The sequence below is a fragment of the Haliotis asinina genome, chromosome 3 (assembly GCF_037392515.1).
Source record: "Haliotis asinina isolate JCU_RB_2024 chromosome 3, JCU_Hal_asi_v2, whole genome shotgun sequence".
Taxonomy (NCBI): Eukaryota; Metazoa; Mollusca; class Gastropoda; order Lepetellida; family Haliotidae; genus Haliotis; species Haliotis asinina.
Window position 1 is genome coordinate 81,271,407 of NC_090282.1, and position 20,400 is coordinate 81,291,806.

At 38.4% G+C, this 20,400-nt stretch overlaps 1 protein-coding gene across 3 annotated transcripts in view; it reads left to right on the plus strand.

Annotated features, from left to right (window-relative positions):
• The window catches only part of LOC137278571 (transient receptor potential cation channel subfamily M member 3-like), a 179,737-nt gene extending 159,666 nt beyond the window's left edge, over window positions 1-20,071 (plus strand). For 2 of the 3 annotated variants that reach the window (XM_067811022.1, XM_067811025.1), the window contains 6 exons: window positions 8,634-8,882; window positions 9,871-10,048; window positions 11,676-11,790; window positions 15,503-15,693; window positions 16,098-16,230; window positions 16,740-20,071. In XM_067811022.1, the coding sequence (XP_067667123.1) occupies window positions 8,634-8,882; window positions 9,871-10,048; window positions 11,676-11,790; window positions 15,503-15,693; window positions 16,098-16,230; window positions 16,740-18,468 (2,595 nt within the window). In that variant the 3' untranslated portion in view covers window positions 18,469-20,071. The remainder of the gene's footprint in view (window positions 1-8,633; window positions 8,883-9,870; window positions 10,049-11,675; window positions 11,791-15,502; window positions 15,694-16,097; window positions 16,231-16,739) is intronic. The other variant, XM_067811024.1, reaches the window with a different exon arrangement.
• Window positions 20,072-20,400: the final 329 nt, after the last annotated feature.

Genomic DNA, 20,400 nt, shown 5'->3' on the forward strand with positions numbered 1-20,400 from the left:
TTGCATGATTTCACAAGATATCATTTCACATTGGTTAAAAAATATTGCTTCCATTCTAGCAATGTAATTAAAGTTTAATCAGCTTGATAAAGTTTTTCTGTGTGGGTAATTGTTACTTATTGACAGTCAGTTTGTTTCCTTTTTGTGCTTGTCAGTACCAAGGAAACAGCAGGGGTTCAAAATTTTTGTTAAAAGCGACTTGCCACAAGGCAAGTGACTTCAAGAAAGTAACTTTTGTCTAACTAGTTTGCCCTGATTTTATGACACAATGTTTGATGTTAATGTTTACTGGACTAATTATCAAAGATTGATAAATGTCAAAGAACGATAGCTCTAACTTATCATTATTGAGAAATGTAATGGCTACATTATGAGCAGATATGAAATGAAATCCAAGTTTATCTGCAATTTGAAAAGATGAGTGGAAATTACCTAGCAGTCCACGAACAAGTAAGATACCATTATTTGATTGCCTGAAATGAAAACTGACTTGTCCCAGGTGTTGGGCAGTGGGATTTTTTAACACCTGAACAGTGTCTTGAAATACAGGATGTCATATATTTGTCACATTTTAAGGTTTCATTACATCTTGTTTCATTACCTACGACACACATTGCCGACGTATCATTCATCATTAACTCACCTACTACACTCATGCCTAAGTATAGGTACATCCCTCAATCTCGGTATCATGGCATAAACATGGTATGACAGCCCTTTTGGAGAAGTTTCTGTTTTGTTTTTCAGACTTCTTGGATCTTGAAGACAATTCACTTGCATATATTACTCAAATGTTTCAAGGACCAACTTCAGTACAGTGTTTTTTTTTCTTTGTTATACCCTTTTCTGCTCAATGTAGGTTCAATTAATTTTATAACTAGTTTCCCATTTACATCTCAATTACTTCCTTAAGGAGTTTTGTATACAGAACCATTTCTCCTTGTTCCACTTCCTACCACTTCACCTGATGAAGGGGCAACACTTAGTAATCCTAAAGTGGTTTCACAGAGAATAATGCTTTCTGCCATGAGCGAGACATGCCACGCTACACTTGTCAGACAGGTAGACAAAATATAAGATCTCAGCTACCAGTTGTTAGACTTCCATTTTCTGAATCCTGGGTGGCTCACTGGGATTGATCATTGACCTTGTGTGCAGCCAATTTGGTGCCACCATCTGAGTGTGTGTTCAGATCCTTGATGGAAGGCATCCCTGAAAGCCCTGGAGTTTGTTCATTATTGAGAAAGTATAAACCTAAAATAACACATGTTGCAGGAATAAAAAACGGGTTTCTATTGCACTGATAATAGTGTTTTAAAAGGACTTCATTTACTGTTATTCTATGTTTTAAGATTGCTCTGCAGTGCTGTAGCAGATATGCTTGTGATTTCCTGAATTACCTACAAATCCATATCAGCTACAATAAATGGCACTAATTTGCTTAAAATGCTGAAGCCAATGTGGTTTGAAGATTATGGTTTCCCATGATTCCTAGACTTAAAACTGCGTTCACTTGAAACATCATACATGCTGGGTCAGTTCAGGTCAAACTGATGTTGATAACAGAGATAATTCCTTCCTAGTATATGTTCAATAATGCCTTGAAAGAGATTTTTGATGAACATATTTTGATTCAGAAGGGAAGATGTTTGATCTCGATGTGGCTGTTTACAACATGCACTGTGTGTTTTCAGTGTTGGCTATAAACATTCTTCATTAACATCATGAAGACATGCAACAAGCCAAACTCTGCCACATCTCGGTATTTAATTGCTTCAGTTTATCTGGTAAGGAGGTCCTGTGTAGATAAAGGCATGTGTTACCAGACACACATCTAGGTGAAAATGACACTGTGATTTGACAAAGGATGGTATTTCAGTGTTATCGAGAATTGTTTCAGGAGAAAAAGGACGTTTTGTAGCAATGAATTTTGGGGCTGTTTTTCACATAATGTTATATGGAATTGCTGATTTCCTTTCAGCTGCAATTGTTGAAAAGTCAAATGTTGAATGACTGGATTTTGGAATGTGCTGAGTTTTAAATTGTGTGATGCTTCAGACATAGCCCATAACATTCAATTCAAGATATCTGTTGAAAGCTGAGATCGCTATCAGGAACTTTATCCTTCTACCCTGACAACCTTCTACCTAGCAGATACATATGAGGTTAGGAGATCTATTTTTAGTCATGTTAAACTTTTCAGGGCATTTTTGGAAGGAGGCAGGGCTCTTAAACACTGATGACTAAACACTCAACATTGATAATTATTATTTTTTCCACATATACAGTTTGCTTCATCTTTTATACAGATGTGGTATAAGATTGAATTCATTTGTTTTTGTTTTTCTCCTGTGCTCTACATCATAATGGAGTGTTGACAGCCAAATGGAGTCAAACGTCCAGACACCTTGTGTTGTAAAATCAGAATTACTTCAATACATTCCCCTACTGAAACAAAAATACATCAAATTGATATGATCTGATGTTTTTATGTTGAATCAAGATTACATTTAAAAAATGTATTTTAGAATTTTGAGGACAGATTGAACACATTGACATATGAGTTGTTTTATATGTGAATGCTGACAAAAACATACAAGTTGTTGAGGGATTTTGTCAGTATCATGATTCTGCCTGAAGTGTGTGTGGGTTTCTACTCTTAAGAACTACTGATTTAGTGCAGGGTCAAGTCTTAATGCAGCTGTGAGTAGGATAAGGATCTTGAAGTCATACAATCAACTAATAGTAAAATGAAACAAACATACAAACCTTGTAGAAAGGTTTACATGTTTATTGGCAGTCTCAATTTCCGATTCAATCACTATCTAGGGCAGTGATCAATTATGGACAAAGAAAAGGTCAACAACAAAAATAGTATAGCAGTTAAATTCATTATCTTCTTATGCTGTCTGTTTGCAGTAATGCCTGATGTTGCTTATGTTGCTATTATTCAAGCTATTACTAAAACTCTTCATCTACATGCTTTAGTCTAGTAAAGAACTATCTTCTTCATGAAACTCTACCCTGGAGCCTGACTTAATACGTTACCCAATTCCACAGTTGTTAACTACGTTAATTTTAGTATTCAGAAGTTTGATGAACAATTCCAATTGACATTTTGTCAACACCAGTTCAGAGCAGCTGAAGACACGTTCACATGTTGGACTGAGCATTGTGTAGGCGTGTTTACCTGCTTGAGGTTCTTCCAGATATTAATAAGTGCCATCATCTAAAGCTTCAAAGCAAGCTGAAGATTGTATTGATTACTAAGCTTTCAAAGGCATTTTACATGTTCATTAATACCAGCACCATGAAATTGATTTGTTTTAAGGTCTTGTTGGATTTTGTCTGCTTCTGATGCCATTGAGCTGTTTCATGTGTGTCATGCAAATGTTTTTGGTTTCGGCAAAGATCTTCCATGGAATTTGTACAAATGACCCATGAGAATTCTTGTGGCAAGTTAATTAGTTTGTTTTAAGTCAACCTAAAAAAATATTCCAGGATGTTGAACTGAATCAGAATAGATCATCCTGTCAACTTAAGTTGCTGGAGATCCTTTTGACCCTGAATCTCCATTGGCTACACATGTCAAGAAGAGGTCAAGGTCATGCTAAGAGTCACTGAAAAGTTATTATAATGTTTGTGGCAACACTGAATCAGACAATTTGCTAAATATGTCTTACCAATCTGGGGATCTGAGAAAATGCCAGACATTGCAATTGGCATTTGTTTCGTGACCATCACAGTCTTATTTCTGTCACCAGAAGCCACAAACAGCAATAGAAGAGTAAAATTGTAATAATTATTTAAGTCTGTAAATTAAGACATGAACAAGCTCAAAAGATCAATATTGCATTGGTGATGTTCGCAAAGTTTAAAACAGATTGTGGAAGTTGACTTTGGTTAATTTAGAGCCAAAATCAAAAGACCAGAAATTACAGATTAGAAACACACCCTGTGATATGCATTAGCGATAAGATGTTTGCTAGTGGCCAATATGGTTTGCTATGTGGTTGATGACTGTGGTCAGGTTAAGACAGTTACAGTGTGTGACGAGGGTATCTCCATTCACTTTGTTGGTAGATCAATTCTAGATCTCAGAAAACCAAAACCTCAGTGTACATCTCTTTCCTATCGGAAAACATGAAATATATACATTACAGATTTTACCTCTGACACATCTGCATCTTTGATCAATAGAGTTTCTGACGCACAGGCTGTGGATGAGAAGGTGCGCAGGTTTATTCAGGCAGTGGGGAAGATCATGGACAGTTACGCACCATTGAAAACATGGACAGTAATCATCCGTCCCAACACTGGATGGTACACAGACAAAATTCGTGAAATAAAAAAGAAACGTTGAGCAGCTGAAAGGATGTGGCGGTAACCTCTGCTCGTGGTCCTTCGACAGCTTTATGCAAAAGCTAGGAATGATGTTAACACATTGCTAAGGTCCACAAAACAGTCTTTCATCTCACAGAATATCCAGGATAACAAGAACAATCCACAACAGCTATACCTGCTCATCAGTAACCAGCTCAAACATAACGTTGCTTGCACACTTCCTGCGCTGAGCAATGCAAAGGATCTGTCAGGAAGATCTGTGGACTTCTTCTCCAGCAAAACTGACAACATTCACACTGACCTAGAAGGTCACCAGGGATCCTCCAACACAGGCAACCCGCAATTCGGCTTGGATGCACTTAACACCCTCAGGGACATCACAAGCCAGGAACTCAAGAATACCATTGTCACTGCAAAGAGTAAGACATCATGACTTGATGTCATACCATCATGGCTCACCAAGTCAGCCTTTGACCATCTTTTGCCTCCTTTGCTCAATGTATTCAACACTTCCTTCCACGCTGGTGAGGTATCCAGTGCCTACAAAGAAAAAAGCAGTTACCACACCATTACCAAAGAAGTCTGATGACTTCAGAAATGACAGACCAGTCTCTAACGAAGCGAATAGTTGCCATAAGACTAACTGATCATCTTAAAAAGCACAATCTCTTTCAAATATTGTAATCTCCGTACCGACCGAGACAGCTTTAGTCAAAGTACATAATGACATTGTGTCCGCTATGGACAATCAAAAGGTAACACTGGTTGTTCTCCTTGACTTGTCAGGTGCCTTTGATACCATCGACTACAACATCCTCATGCAGAGTCTCAACACCAGGACAGAGGAACAGCTGTTAACTAACTGAAATCTTACCTATCTGGAAGTTGACCAATCTGTCAAGATTGACGCTGTTCTTTCAGATTCTATGCCACTCCGTTGTGGAGTATCCCAGGGCTCAATTCTTGTTCCTTTGCTGTACAGCATTTACATTCTACCAATAGGAGATTCTGTGAACTTCCACCACTAGGATAACCAACGTTATTTTGCTGTCGAACCCAAGTATGTGAAAAACTGTGAATTCTAAATCCAAGACAGTATTGCAGATATAATGACCTGGATTTGAACCTCAACGACAGAAAGACAGAGCTTTTAACCACCGGATTCCAACAGCAACTCCTGAGAGTACCACAGTCTCTCTGTCTCACAAATGGTAATGATGTCATCACAACTGCAGGTTCAGCAAAAAATTTATGTGTCATCTTCAAGGAAACAATGTTGCCTCAACAACAAATCAGTGCCCTTTCCAAATCCTGCTACTTTCATATCTTCAACATCAGCAAAATCTGTTACCTTTTGGACTATAACAACGCTCAGTTACTCATGATGAGTCTTTTAATCTCCAAACTCGACTACTGCAATTCCATTCCTGGTCATCTACTTTCCAAGCTGCAAAGAATTCAAAACTTTTTTGCCCGTGTTCCATGATATAACAGCATCGTTGACCGACTTTTCTGGCTCCCAATATCTTCCAAGTTTCTCCTCTTCCAGATATGCTCACCTCTACGATTTTATCGTAGTTGCTACGAATTTTAACTTCAAATTACGCCAATACGATTCCACTAGAAATCCTACGAAATTTGAATAAAATGCATTAAAATTCGGACATATAGTCAAAAATATATATTTTCAACAATGAAATGCATCTTCGGACGTCAGATACCTTCCATTCATCATGTTTAATGACATATCTGAACTGGAATGATTGCATGTAACAAACGTAATTTTAGCAAAGCTGATTTCAATACCTTTGCGATTTGACACATTTAGTTCCTGCGGAAATAATTTAACCACGTGACCGTGATATCATTCATTTTTTTCTCAGAATTCATCATGATTTTGTTTGTTTAGTTGACTACAAATTTTACGGTCAAACTACTAATTCTGAACATTGAAACTACTATTTGCAACACTTTGGGTTGGCATCTCTGCTCTTCACTCACAGCTGCATCTATGATGAAGACGTTCCCAAATACCTGAAGACTCTTGTAACTCTCCATGCTCCTAGCAGAGCACTCCGCTCCAGCAACTCCCTTCTCTCCCATCCACCCACCAAAACCACAATGGGTGACAGAGCCTTCTCAGTTGCAGCCCCACTACTCTGGAACAGCCTGCCTATCAATGTCAGAGAAACCAACTGTAAAGACTCTTCTTTCAAAAAAGCCCTAAAAACCTACCTGTTCACATTATCCCTCTCATAGGTTTTTCTTACTCTCTCCTTCAGTGCCTTTGAACAAATACTTTTTGGAAGCAGGCGCTATGTGATTTCATTATTATTATTATTATGTACAGAGTATTGGCTCACTACAGCTGAATAACATTGGTTTTGTCAAAGTGACAAGTACATTTTATCATGTTTATTTGCTATATTAAAAAAAAAATGTCAGTCATGGAAAGCCAGTATTTCGATTGAGAATTTGAAAATGGGATTGTGTTCAAAGGAGTTGTTTTAAATGTGAATTTACAAATTCATAAGCCTTTGATTCCAGAGTTGACACCTTCCATTTCATTTGTTTTTTATATCTAAATTTGTGGTAAAGAGAAATTGAGTTTGTATATTTATTCTCAAGAAGCACTACCATGACATAATTGTCAACTGCATTGACATGTCAAGAATGGCTGATATGGCATAATAATGACAACATTTTATAATTTGCTGCTATGGTTGCTAATAGTAAGCCATGTGTGTAAATATGGTTTGCTACCAGGTCTGTTACCAGTTGCTAATGGTCACAATAATAGTGAAATCAATACATTAACAATTATTGCAGCTCGTAAAACTCCATTTCAGAGCTGATTTAACTTTAAAATAGCAGTAACATGAGATATGGTGATTGGATTTATGTCATGAGGTTTTATGTCATGAGGAATTGTTTCACAATTATTTGAATTTGGAATATTTAAACTTGGGACATTAATGTTGATATTTGAAGAAGATGGATCATAATTTTCCAGCAAGGAATCTCCCAGCTCAAAGTACTTATTTTTTTATATATATATCGACATAGATCGGATAATCTGACTATGAAACAATCTGTAACCTGTTTTTCAATCTGCAATGACATCTTTACTGTACCACATATTCGTCTGGTATGAAAACCAATTGATAACACCATGAATCAGTGGAATGCAATGTTTTCTGTAGGGAATGTTTTGTTGGCTAACATGTGACAGACTGAAACTTTTCTATGCTGAATATCTACCAATTTCTCTCAAGCAATCTGCAATGATGGTAATAACTGAATGATGTTTGTTGTATCGTTTTCAATACCTTCATCAACACTCTCATTTTGAGAGTCCGAGATGTCACTACTAAGTTCACCACCCTCTCCTCTGAAAGGATCATGACTTTCACCATCACTAATTTCCTTAGTATGAAAGACAGTATTTATTGTGACTCTGTACCATCACTCATACTTGTTTCTGGCTCTACACTGGATTCATCTGAGAGCATCTCTGTCACAAGCATGCTGTGTGTTTTGCTTACTATTGGGTAACAGAACTACTTTTTGTCCATTATTTCAAATTTATGAGAGGGACAACCTAGAGACATCTGGTCACACATGTGACAAAATTTATGGATAATTTCATCACTTAGGTCGCTACTTGCATTGAAGTCGAGACACTTGTACTTCATGGACCTGTAAGAACAAAAAGGAAAAAGCATGTTGCATTAACAAAATCAAAGCTTGCAAACTGTATCAGCCAACACAATTTGCCTCCAGCAAACGTGTGTTCGCATGTAGCAACATCAGCTAGCCTCTCAAATTAGAAAGTCATCTGTAACTTCATTATTTGACTAAATTATCTACACCATATTACGCACATAGATATTGTAATACTTGTCACCTGGTGTCACACTGGTTTGTGATATATATGTTGTTTTGACAGTTAAAACCAGACATTATTTCTATCTGATGCCAAAGCATACTAAATGGCATCCAACCTTTGCACAATTCATATAACATTTGGTTCTATTTTTAAATCATGTTATTACAGAATTATTAAGTTAACAAAATATGATAAATTTGTCCCCCAAAAGCCTAATGTTTTGCTTTACTGACACATGATGAAAAGTAGGTTTAGCTGTAAGCAGCCGTAACTCTCTCTACATAGCAAACCATAACGGCCACTAGCAAAGGTCATATGGCTGGTGTGTATTACAGGTACTGCAAAAGTTTATCATAATGTTCAGTTATATTTAAGTTTTATTGGGGTTTTTTTCCTTCAGATAATAGCCTCCGAGCCCTCCAAGATTTCCATGAAACTGAGGATGTTCACAGCACACATTTGGAACCTGTGGGACACACTAGCTATATCACTGTTTACAGTAGGTCTGGGATTGAGACTCAACCATTCTACTGTACAAGCTGGCCATCTTGTGTATACTGTCGATATTGTCCTGTGGTTTGTCCGAATCATCGAAAACCTTAGTGTCAACAAGTATCTGGGACCTTATGTCAAGATTATTGGAAAGCTGGTAAGTTGAATATTAATACTAGCTCTGGGATTTCCTTGCAGAGAGAAACACAAGAACATGCAGTTACTTCGTCGTAGGGGTGTCAAGAATGGGTACAATGTTTGGATGGAAAAATAAGAAGTTCATGGGTAGATTATGGGTTGAATACTATATATTACCGGCCATACCCAAGGGCATGTCATTTCACAATGACATTTTTAAGTGTTACATATTTAGATATATATATCACCATGTCCAACAAATGTTTAAGAAACATGTAAGCGATAGGGGTTGTCATCTAAACTGGTTGTCAGTATTCCAGAGCAGATATTGAAAACTATCTTCATCAACATGTATTTGCCATTGTTGTCACATAGGTCAAGAGGTGAATAGTGCCTTTTGACAGTGCAGGAACTTTTGAAAATATATCTTTTGAGTTTCCATGGCAACAGCTTTGACTAATCTGGAAACTGGTGAAACCAAATACAGAATCAATACTTTTATCTATAGGTTAAAGCAAGTACCAGCAATAAAACCTAACATGAAAGTGATGAGATTTATAGGTTGTGAAGCCTAATACAGTAATGGTGAGATGTGTGAAGAGTTAAGTTTATTACAGAAGTTATGATATTTAAAAAATAATACCTTACTTGAATACATAGGTAATGAAGACTGAAAGTATTTGTTCAGAAATACAATTTGTACTTATTAGGTCCTCTAAACATTTTTTCTAATTTAGTTAATATCTTTATATTTAACTTGAAAACAAGATAAGGCATTGAGTGGTTGACATTTCCCTGACAGGTATTTAGCATTGTGGATTATATCAGTATCCTCTTGTTACATTTTGGGTGGGGGGTGTTTTTAGAAACTCAAGCTGCATCATCATGTCTTTGATATAGTTTCAGTTAGACCTCATGTGTTAGGACATACATAATCTCATGACTCTAATGTGATGAAGCTTATGGCAGTTTTTGAACATATTGTAAGTGTCATGTTACTGTTTCAGCTGAAAGATATGGCATATTTCATCATCATCCTGTTTATTGTGGTGACAAGTTTCGGTGTGGTGCGTCAATCAATCCACTACCAGAGGGAAGACATGAACTGGTCACGGGTACTCAGGAATGTGTGGTTCTATCCATACTGGATGATATATGGAGAGCTGTTTGCAGAGGATATAGATCGTAAGTGGAAGCAGATACTCGTATGGTAAAAGTACATAGGATTCCATACATTGTGAGAATGATATATAAAATCTCAGGCCTTGTTATTCCAAACCGGTCTGTAGAAGATATGATTCCATCACAAAGTTTTGTAAACCGTATGTGTGTCATCTGTTACTCTGATGTTACTAAACCCTCTGCCTTGTCTGGTTAGCTGTACTTATAACACTCTGAATCCAGCTGGTGACTTTTAAAACTGAAGGAGTTGGCAGAAGGAATTGCATGGAATATAGAATGTCACCTTTTCATGTCAAGTATTTAAGACTCCTCAGAAACAAATTTTCGAGTATGCATCTGAACTTTCAACTTTTATAGGCTAAAGTTGTGTTTAATATCAAAACACAGCAGGGAGAAATTCTCAGTGAATTCTCTACCTTCTGAAAAAAAAGTATGCAATAGTCAGTATTTTCATACTATTTCCTACACACTTAATTTTGTTATGTGATATTGATAAGAACATGATATATGCCACATATGGCAGGGGGCATACAGGGTTACCCTCTGTGTCTGTGTCTGTGTCTGAAATGGAATTTAATTTACTGCATCCACTTTTCCACAAGAAACAACCTGTGGAATTCAGTGAACTTATAAATGGGCTTTCTCAAGACTCTAATGATGTGCATCTCAAAAGTGGTTTTTGTATTTTATGGGGTTTTTTGGGGTTTTTTTTGTAAGTTAAGAGACATTTGAATTTAAGTACGTTTTTGTGAATTTCTCTATGATGATAGTGTAATAGGGGATGAAGAGGAACTGTATATGTTATCCTCACTCCACAAAAACTGGTATATTCATTTAGATTACACGTGTGTTCTTAGGGACTCTAGAGATGTGCATCTTATATTTTGATTTTGTATTTTATGTATTTTTTTTTTTTTTTTTTTTTTTTATTCAATTTTATAACTGTTTGAACTTACATCAATCGTTGAATTTCTCTCAGAATGTAGTCTTATCCACTTCTCCTCAAAACTACAGTACGGAATTCATTTAGATGACACATGTGCTTTATGGGGACTCTGAAGGTGTGCATCTCATATTTTGATTTTGTATTTTATAGTTTTTTGTATGTTTAGAGACATTTGAACTTGGATAAATTTTGTGGAATTTCTCTCTGATGATAGTGAAACAAGGGATTAAGTATATCCACTTCTCCACAAAATCAAAATCAACAGTATTGATTAAGCTTATGCATGTGTTTCATTGGGACTCAAAAGGTGTGCATCACATAGTTGCTTAGATGTTTATTGAACTTGTTTAGTAGAAATTAATCACCAGAGCACACTCAGTGTATGGAACACTTCTTACAGCAGTGGGGCATCTGTGTCCCTGGACAAAATTTTGTCTTGATTTTCTTTTAAGATCATATGAATGCTAAAATAGTGCAATGACTCAGAAAATGTAATGGTGACTTTCCTCCTGAAAGATCAGTTTCGATGATAGGACTGCTTTTACTGACCATTTGTATCATATGGGGTTGACAGATGTTGATGTACAGTCACCAGATGTAATCGCAAATGAAATATGATACTGAATATATTTTTAGAATTGCTTGTACCATGGGAGTACTTTCATGAATAAATATTTGTTCCAGCATGTGAGGACAGTGACACGTGTCCATATGGATCGTGGGTCGCCCCAGCCATAATGTCTGCCTACCTCCTTGTGGCCAATATATTAATGATCAACCTTCTTATTGCAAGATTTAAGTAAGTATTAAAGTAAGTGCAATGAGTGCAAATTTTCATGGTAGCATGTAGATAATAGAATCTACAGACTTGGCCCAGGATTTAAAAGTCCTGGAACTTCAGATTTGACAAGGTGAAGACCATTTACTTTATCTCTCATGCAGTGGCAATGCAATACAGCTGCTCCGTCAGGGAAATAGGGCCAAATCTGTGCATATTGAACACAGGGGTGCAGTCACAAGTGTGCTGTGAATGAGACTTAATACATTTATTATCACAGGAGGAATATGGAACTGTCGAAACTGGACACTATATATATACTGGTGGTAGTTTAGAGTTTCATGGGAGGTATAATGCTTGTGTTGTCTAGTAGACAGTCTAGATAACAAAAAGTCAGTCATTTAAACCCCCCACACACCATACCTAGTCTGTCTCAGTTTAGTTCCTGAAGCAGATCATTATCCCTTCTGCCTGACCTTCCCTGCAATGCTAGAGCCTTAGATGAAGCTAGTATAGTTTTCCTAAAGTCTGAATCTTCCATCTGACACCCCTTTTCAATGTAAAAGGAATTTTTTTTGTTTCTATCCAAAATCTTCAGAGACAAAGCATTAGTCTTCATCATACCATGCTACAATAACTTGGTAGTTGTTTCACTGACTGACGCTCACAATAGCGGTGACAAAACAGGGACTGTGTTTTCACACCCCTCCAAAGTAAATGAAGGAATTATAGCAAATTTGAAGGAATTGCATCTCAAATGTAAACAAACGCAGCCCATTCATGCAATAATTGCAGCAGTATCGGTAGTTTAGCGATAGTAACATAAACACAATGCCTCTGTCAGAAACAATGTTGGTAATACTGGAAACACGCTTATAATTCATGCCCCAGCACAACTACCAATGTTCTGACGTAAACAACCTCAAGGGGCATGACTTATGACACTCTTCTGCAGTAGCGATCTTTTCCTGAAAAAAAAAATCTGTAGCCCCAACAACACCTTATACCTAAACACATTCAACAGGAGTGGTCAAAGATGGATGATTGTAAAAATGAAATAGTAGGAACTGAAAACAAAAGTCACCAAGACGAGTGCTCCTTCCAGTGACGCCATGTTTTGATGTGTGAGTTTCTGGACGAGACCGTCAAATTATGGAACGGAGCTGAGAAATCTTCGCAGATGGCCAAGCGTGTTTCCAGTATTACCAACATTGCTTCCATAGGGGTGTTGTGTTCATATTAATACCACTAAGCTACTGATACCGTTACAAATGTTCCACGAGTGGGCTGGGGCCTGGTTTTAGTTGAAGCATTTTTTATTCACAATATGAAAAGGATCAGGACTGTTCAGTTCAGAGTCAATATGCCGTGTGTGAGTGAGGTATTCACTTTGGGCATTCATAAATACAACATGGAATGCAAGTGGCCCAGCACTATGGAACTGTTGGTCTGTGATTGTACAAGCAACCACTTCTGTGTAGGAATGTCTTGCGGAAGATTACTCCTACAAACTGTCAGCAGCATTCTGTCACTAAACATGTTCTTGTTGATACAAATGTTCGTGGTTCTCTGATTGCTGCAGATATTTGATGTTGATAAATACAGAAAGAAACATTCTATAAACTAGTGACAGAGTGATGTCATATACAGGAACATAACTCCTGCTTGTGTGTCGCGTAAATCCAAAGTCTCAATGTTTATTGATGGCATCAATACAGGAACATAACTCCTGCTTGTGTGTCGCGTAAATCCAAAGTCTCAATGTTTATTGATGGCATCAATACAGGGTGTTACATGTCTCTGCTTCAGCTTCAACATTAATTACTCCTACCCAGATACACTTTATCAGGCCAGGTGGAACGTTTCTCTCACCTAGTCATGTAATCGCTTGTGTCGTAAATTATGTCAGCCAAGAATAGAACCGTCTTTGAAGACATTTTATCTCAAGTCAGTTTTGACTTTTCATGTTGTTTGGAGTGATAATTTTGTCTGTGGGAAAAGGGTGAAATATTCACAGCTTGTGATACACGATCTTCTTGACAGGAGTCTAGCAATAAATCCATCAGTTTATCTTCCTGGTGAGAATTACAATGTAGCAGACCTAGAAAATGAACTAGTGGTTGATGAAGGTTGAGGATACAGTTATGTAGTAGACTCTTCTTATGGTGAAGAAAAGTTTAATGGCTTGTAATAGTAGTGCTTGGTTAATTTTGCTTCCTTGTCCACTTATTGTGTTTTTATCAGAAAACTGTTCCTTTGTTCCTTACAACTACCTAAGTAAATATGTACTCTAGCTTCTGAAGTCCATCAATCAAAGGCCGAGAGACACTGGAAGACAAACATGCTTTGCTCTTATCCTGAAATGGAAATCCTGTTCCATCGTCATCAAGGTGATGGATCAAATATCAGACAGGGGGCAATATCCGATCAGAAAACTGACCATTTCTGATTTTGTTGTGATGTTTTCTTTGATGGAGAAATGGGATTACTTTAAATATGACATGGGTTGATATTTTCTTTATATGCTACAGAGCCAAAGGGATGGTGGGGAAGCTTAGTGTTTAAAATGTTTCCTTGTCAGGTCAAAGACCAGGGTTCTGTTTGTCACATGGGTGCAGTTAGTGAAGCCAATTTCTTGTGTTCCCCAGCAGTGATATTGCTGGAATATTGCTAAAAGTGGAGAAAAACTAAACTCCAGGGTAAAACTAAACACTCACGCACTCACTCACAACAAAAGAACCATTCCCACAGTACAATGAAAGTTAACTGGTTATTATGCCAAATACAAAATGGCCAGTACAGCAGATCATTTTGGGTAAAGATAAACAACCACTTTATATGTTTTCTAAGCTCAGACCATTGTGGAGCAGCTTCATACAAGAAGCTAAACCATTTTTTTTTTTGTTTTTTTTTGTGCAAGTAATACATGAGCATATATAAATATTACTTACAGATTACTCAAGAGGACGGTTTAGGACCTTATTGGAAATGAGTGCCTTATATGAAATTGTATTATCAACATTGTGAGCCACGGACAGAAAAATGAATCTTGTTTGAATCCTGAAGTGTATCAGTATTGTAGTTGGTAGGTTACAGATAACTATTATATCTATGCTGCTATGAATTCTGAGTTAGATTGGTCCCCACTATCCAGGCCAACTCTCAAATCATCCATTCTCCTCCTTACTTCCCCTTCTAGTCCTCCCTTCTTCTCCTTACTTCCCCTTCTAGTCCTCCTTCTCCTCCTTACTTCCCCTTCTAGTCCTCCCTTCTTCTCCTTACTTCCCCTTCTAGTCCTCCCTTCTCCTCCTTACTTCCCCTTCTAGTCCTCCCTTCTTCTCCTTACTTCCCCTTCTAGTCCTCCTTCTCCTCCTTACTTCCCCTTCTCCTTACTTCCCCTTCTAGTCCTCCCTTCTCCTTACTTCCCCTTCTAGTCCTCCCTTCTTCTCCTTACTTCCCCTTCTAGTCCTCCTTCTCCTCCTTACTTCCCCTTCTCCTTACTTCCCCTTCTAGTCCTCCCTTCTCCTTACTTCCCCTACTAGTCCTTCCTTCTTCTCCTTACTTCCCCTTCTCGTCCTCCCTTCTCCTCCTCACTTCCCCTTCTAGTCCTCCCTTCTTCTCATTTCCGCAATTGCTTCCTTTCCTCAGTATTTTACAGAAATATTGAAGCCACCTTCATTTGTAACCTTGTTTGTTGCACCTCCACCACTTAGGTTTATCTTCGTGTTTGCAGTTCAACATTCTACAAGAACAATGCCATCTCACTTGAGATCTGGAAATTCCAGCGATATGAACTGATTCAAGAATATGAAATGAGGCCCATCCTGCCACCACCTCTAATCATTTTCAGCCATCTTTACCTGGCCTTCAAGTACCTCAGACGACGCTGCAAGGGCAAGAGGGACTACTATGACAATGGACTCAGTAAGTGGGTTCAGTAAGGGTTTCATCACATTATCTATATGTAATATCTAAATACAAAAGTTGACAAAGGATGGAATTGAAAATCCCTCAGTGGCTGGTATCTTGGTGTTTGATGTCTGCTTCTAGTTCTTTCAATCAGTCCAGTGTCATACCCCGATCTGTTAGGTGACTGATCTCCATCACAGCCTCTCACTATCTTCGATTTTGAAAATTTGTGCCTCTATTTTTAAAAGTGGTTTGAACTAGCAAACCTGAAAGTAGCAGTTACGTCTATATTTACCCTGACAGATGTAGCGTAGTCTCTGTGGCATAGGAACCTATTCTGCTCTACTGTGGTATCTGGTTTTCTGTATTGTATCACTTCTTTAAATGGATCAATATTCTTGTATGTCTTTTTATTGTAGAATTGTTCCTGTCAAAGGAGGACACAGAGAAACTTCATGATTTTGAGGAGGAATGTATGGAGGACTACTTCCGGGACAAAGAAATGAAGTTTCAATCTTCATCTGAAGAACGAATTAGACTCATTAATGAAAGGTCAGTTGGAGACTTCTTTGTCACTTATACTGATGTCAGATTTCAGTATGATTGATAAGTTCAGAAGTGATTTTCTTTTTCTTATTATACAGACTTTCTTTTATGCATCATGTACATTTTGTTTTTATGCAGGTAAGTTTTGTGTGAGTGAGTGAATTCAGTTTTACACTGCACCCAGCAATATTCCAGCTATATGGCAGCAGTATGTAAATAATCAAATAATCAAATCTGGACTAAACAATCCAGTGATCTACAGCAAAAACATCAAACTACGCAACTCGGACACGATGACATGTGTCAACCGTGTCATCGAGTGTGGCCAACCAATCCCATTACTCGAATGTTACACCTAGCATGAGTTACTAAGGTTCAGCTCTAATCTGGATCTTCATGGATGGCATGTTTTGAAGATATACCCCGAAATTATTAGATTACTTCTTGTGTTTTTGGTTTCAGTTTTTTGTTGAAAAGTCATCATTTAGGTAATGTGGTCATATTCTTTGTCGCAGGGTTGAAAACATGTCCATGAGGGTTGATGACATGAATCAGAAAGAGAATACCATCAAGCTCTCTCTTCAGACTGTGGACTATCGTCTTGGCCGACTGGAAGAGATTGCACACCAAACTGCAGATGCTCTCAACTATATCCAAGCATGTCTTGCTCATGGTGAGAATCGGTCCTTCCCAGCCACCCGGTTCCTTCACCCGTCCATTTCCAGCCATGATTCCGTCATAGAACAGGACCTTCCAGCGATCATCATGGAGCCACTCATGACCCATGATCGAGGTCGTACCTCTAGCTCTGACTTATCTCATGGAAGAATAACACCAGAGACTCAAATGCATAGTCAACCATCTCCTGTACTGATACATTCAAAGAAGCCACTGAACCATGAACAGTTAGAAAAGTTCACCAACTACAGCAGGGGTCGCCAGCTGAGTGGAGGCACCTATTCCAGCTTACCATCTGTGGATACACAACCTGGAAGTGTTGATGGGCAGGATTCACAGAAAGATGGTACCCCTGGAGAGGCGGCATTACGATCACCTGATACAACATATGACCTTTCCAATGATAAGACCTTTAACAAATCCAATTCTGCAATTCCTGCAGAAGATCAAACCCCAGTTACAACTGCATCCAGCCCTGCAACCATAGCCCCAAGTGAAGCTACAGTTGCTCGAAACCCCTCTGCTATCATCCAGTCTCCAGTGGTTGTCCCTCCATCCCCCGTTACTGATAACACAGCTACCCCTGTGACTGTTGTAACCATAGCATCTCCAACAGTGTCACCTCCTTCTCCCTTACTCTGTCCAGACAACACAAGTACTCCTGTCAGTAACTCTGATGTGCCACTTCTACAAAGAAGACATGGGCCTAAGCTATCCACTATAAGTCTCAATAAAGCTAAGATGAGTCCCGAATCCAAGTTGCGAATCATTGGAGCACAGAACATCAATTTGCAAGAAGCATCTTCAACCACTGAATCACACGGAGAGATCACACTCAGTCCTGGCTCAAGTGCTGTGTTCACCACAGCCAAAATCCCTGCAGCGACCAATACATCTACAACTCAAGGCCCAGACAAACCAGACAATCTCAATCTGAATGCAAACAAAAAGACTGATTGGAAGTCTGTACTCTCTGGTAAAACTGATCATGCATACACTCCGATCTCACCAGAGGTCACCCCACTGACGCCTTCTAAGTCGATCACCCAAACAACAGGGTCATTCACTACTCCAGATCCTGAGGTGGTTCCACAATCTGCTGTTAGGGATTTATCATCAATCCTAACCCCACTACATGCAGAGTACACTTCAATCACAGACGACATCGATACATCTTGCATTAAAGACAGGAGCCCACAACGAAGTCCCACATCAAGCAACGTTTTCTTCTCTGACAGCTTTTCAGGATCAGCACCCCTGGAGACTCCAGCCTACAAAACTGAGAAGGAACTTCTCCGGAAGGCCGAGGAGATTGAACATCGCAAGATGGAGCAGGTTATCAGGCATAGACTGCGACAGATATCAATGGATGAGAGTGACAGCATCAGCGACATTGCCAAGTTGGTTGTAAATGAGCTGGGAATAGATGTGAAAAATGCCCCTCATGAGGATGAGGTGGAGGAAGATGAGTGTGAGGAAGAAGAGAAGATCATGTTTGGTGGAGTGGAAATCAAGATCTCATCTTGCAGCAGTCAGGAGAGCGATCAACCACCTCCACATTGTTGACACCACGATCACTTAGGAAATATTATGTACATGATCTAGGCTCAAGAACTGACCCAACTGTGGACAGACCTGATGATTCAATGGTTTCTTCAAGAAGAAAACCACAGCCTAAAGTGCATGGATAACAGCTGAATTATTCGCCAGATGAGATCATTCAGGTCAAGTCTGTTCTACAGGGTCCTCTATATCTGTGATCATGATGAACCCAGGTTTCTGGGCAAAGGGTAGACTGATGCTGTGTTCGCATGGCAATTCATTCAACGATATTCAGCCACTAGTGCTATTTAGATCAGGTTGATGCTGTCTGACAGTGACCATGATTACTCTGCCTGCCTACCTTCCTGCCTGCCTTGCCGAGGGTTGTGATAATCATCAACCTTATGGACCTCCCTCCCATTGACAGACACCTGCTCATCATAGTCTCTTGCTAAAGTAGGCAACTGTTGTTGGTTCCTGTACATCTTACATCATGCAGACAGCTGCAGTGCACATAGATCAACCGGTTTGCTACAGTGGAATATTACAGCTGTATGTTTTTCTTTGTTGGCCGTGGCCAAGCTTCTTGCTCCCTGTAAGCTTTGGGGTATTTGGGTGTGCTGCTTTTAGAGTGTGGTTTGTGTTTCCAATTTTCTGGTTCTTTATGCAGACTAATTTGTACAGGTACTCTAGTATTTTTAGTGTTGCAAAATAAAGACAGTGTTAAGTATTTTTAAAGGAATGTAAAATGAATCAGACCAATTAAATCTGTGTTAGAGGAAAGATTTGGTTCTATGTTATCTTCACCAAAACTAAAGACGTTTCAATTCATAGATTTGCGTTATTTCACCAGAATCTCACAGTGGCAGAATTAAAGGCATTGCAGGTCTAGTTATTTCGCTATTAGGATTGTGAAGAATAGTTTTATTATTGTATTTTGAGAAGACACTGATACTGCTATGGTGAACAAGTATTTGCATTTTATTGAAGTTTTGTATAATCAGAGGTAGTGTCAGATCGAGGGTTCAGATCATTTGTAACATTCTAAAAATATAAGCACATGAGGGTAGCATTCATTGTATTTTTTGTCATTCAGTTTTGTCATTATGAAGATTTCTTTTGCTCATTGTCCAACAACACATAATAGTCTCAGATAGTTCATGACATTCATTTTGCACTGGATACTTTCATATATCATGGATATGAAAGATGAATTCCATTGTTGGATTTGGGCTCAGCAATCAAATCTTGTTTACTAACTGGGTAACTTGGTGGTACATGGGTACATTCAGCAAACTTTTTGTTGGAATGATTAGTTACAATCTAGATCACTAGATCATACATTGTAACTGTGTCACGGTATACACGATATGTATGTAGGAGCTACCAGTAAACTCTCGCTTCCATGTTGGCAGTGGAGTGAACTACAGCATATTTCAGAAGGTAATATTCAACATTTACATTCAGGGTTCAGGTCAGGTGACTAAGGTCTTGTTGGTTGTTTTCCATTGTGTTTACATTATTCCTGAATCATTGACGTAAGACTGAGCACATCATTTCTTGAAACTGTAACCTAATGGTCTGTGTAAGATTAAGTTTTCAGAGGCCTTTCCAGATTTCACTAATCATGCAAAATTGTTACTGGAGTATTTCATAATTACATTGTTTCTATATTTTGTGAAAATGACAAAAAATATATGGAAAGTGAAGTGAAAGTGGTTTATGCAATTAGTGTGTTGTTGAAACTAATGTGTTTATGAATGATTTAAGGATGATGTCATCTGTCCCACTGAATGTATGCAAGACTTGTTTCAACCCGTGGATGCATGGTAATGTACAGTGTCCCCCTGAGCACTGTCTGTGAGGACCCCTCACTATCACTGTGATGTCACCCACCTTCTCAAGCAATACTATGTCTGTAATCTCACTAGTCACTGTGATACCGGTCTCAGCCAT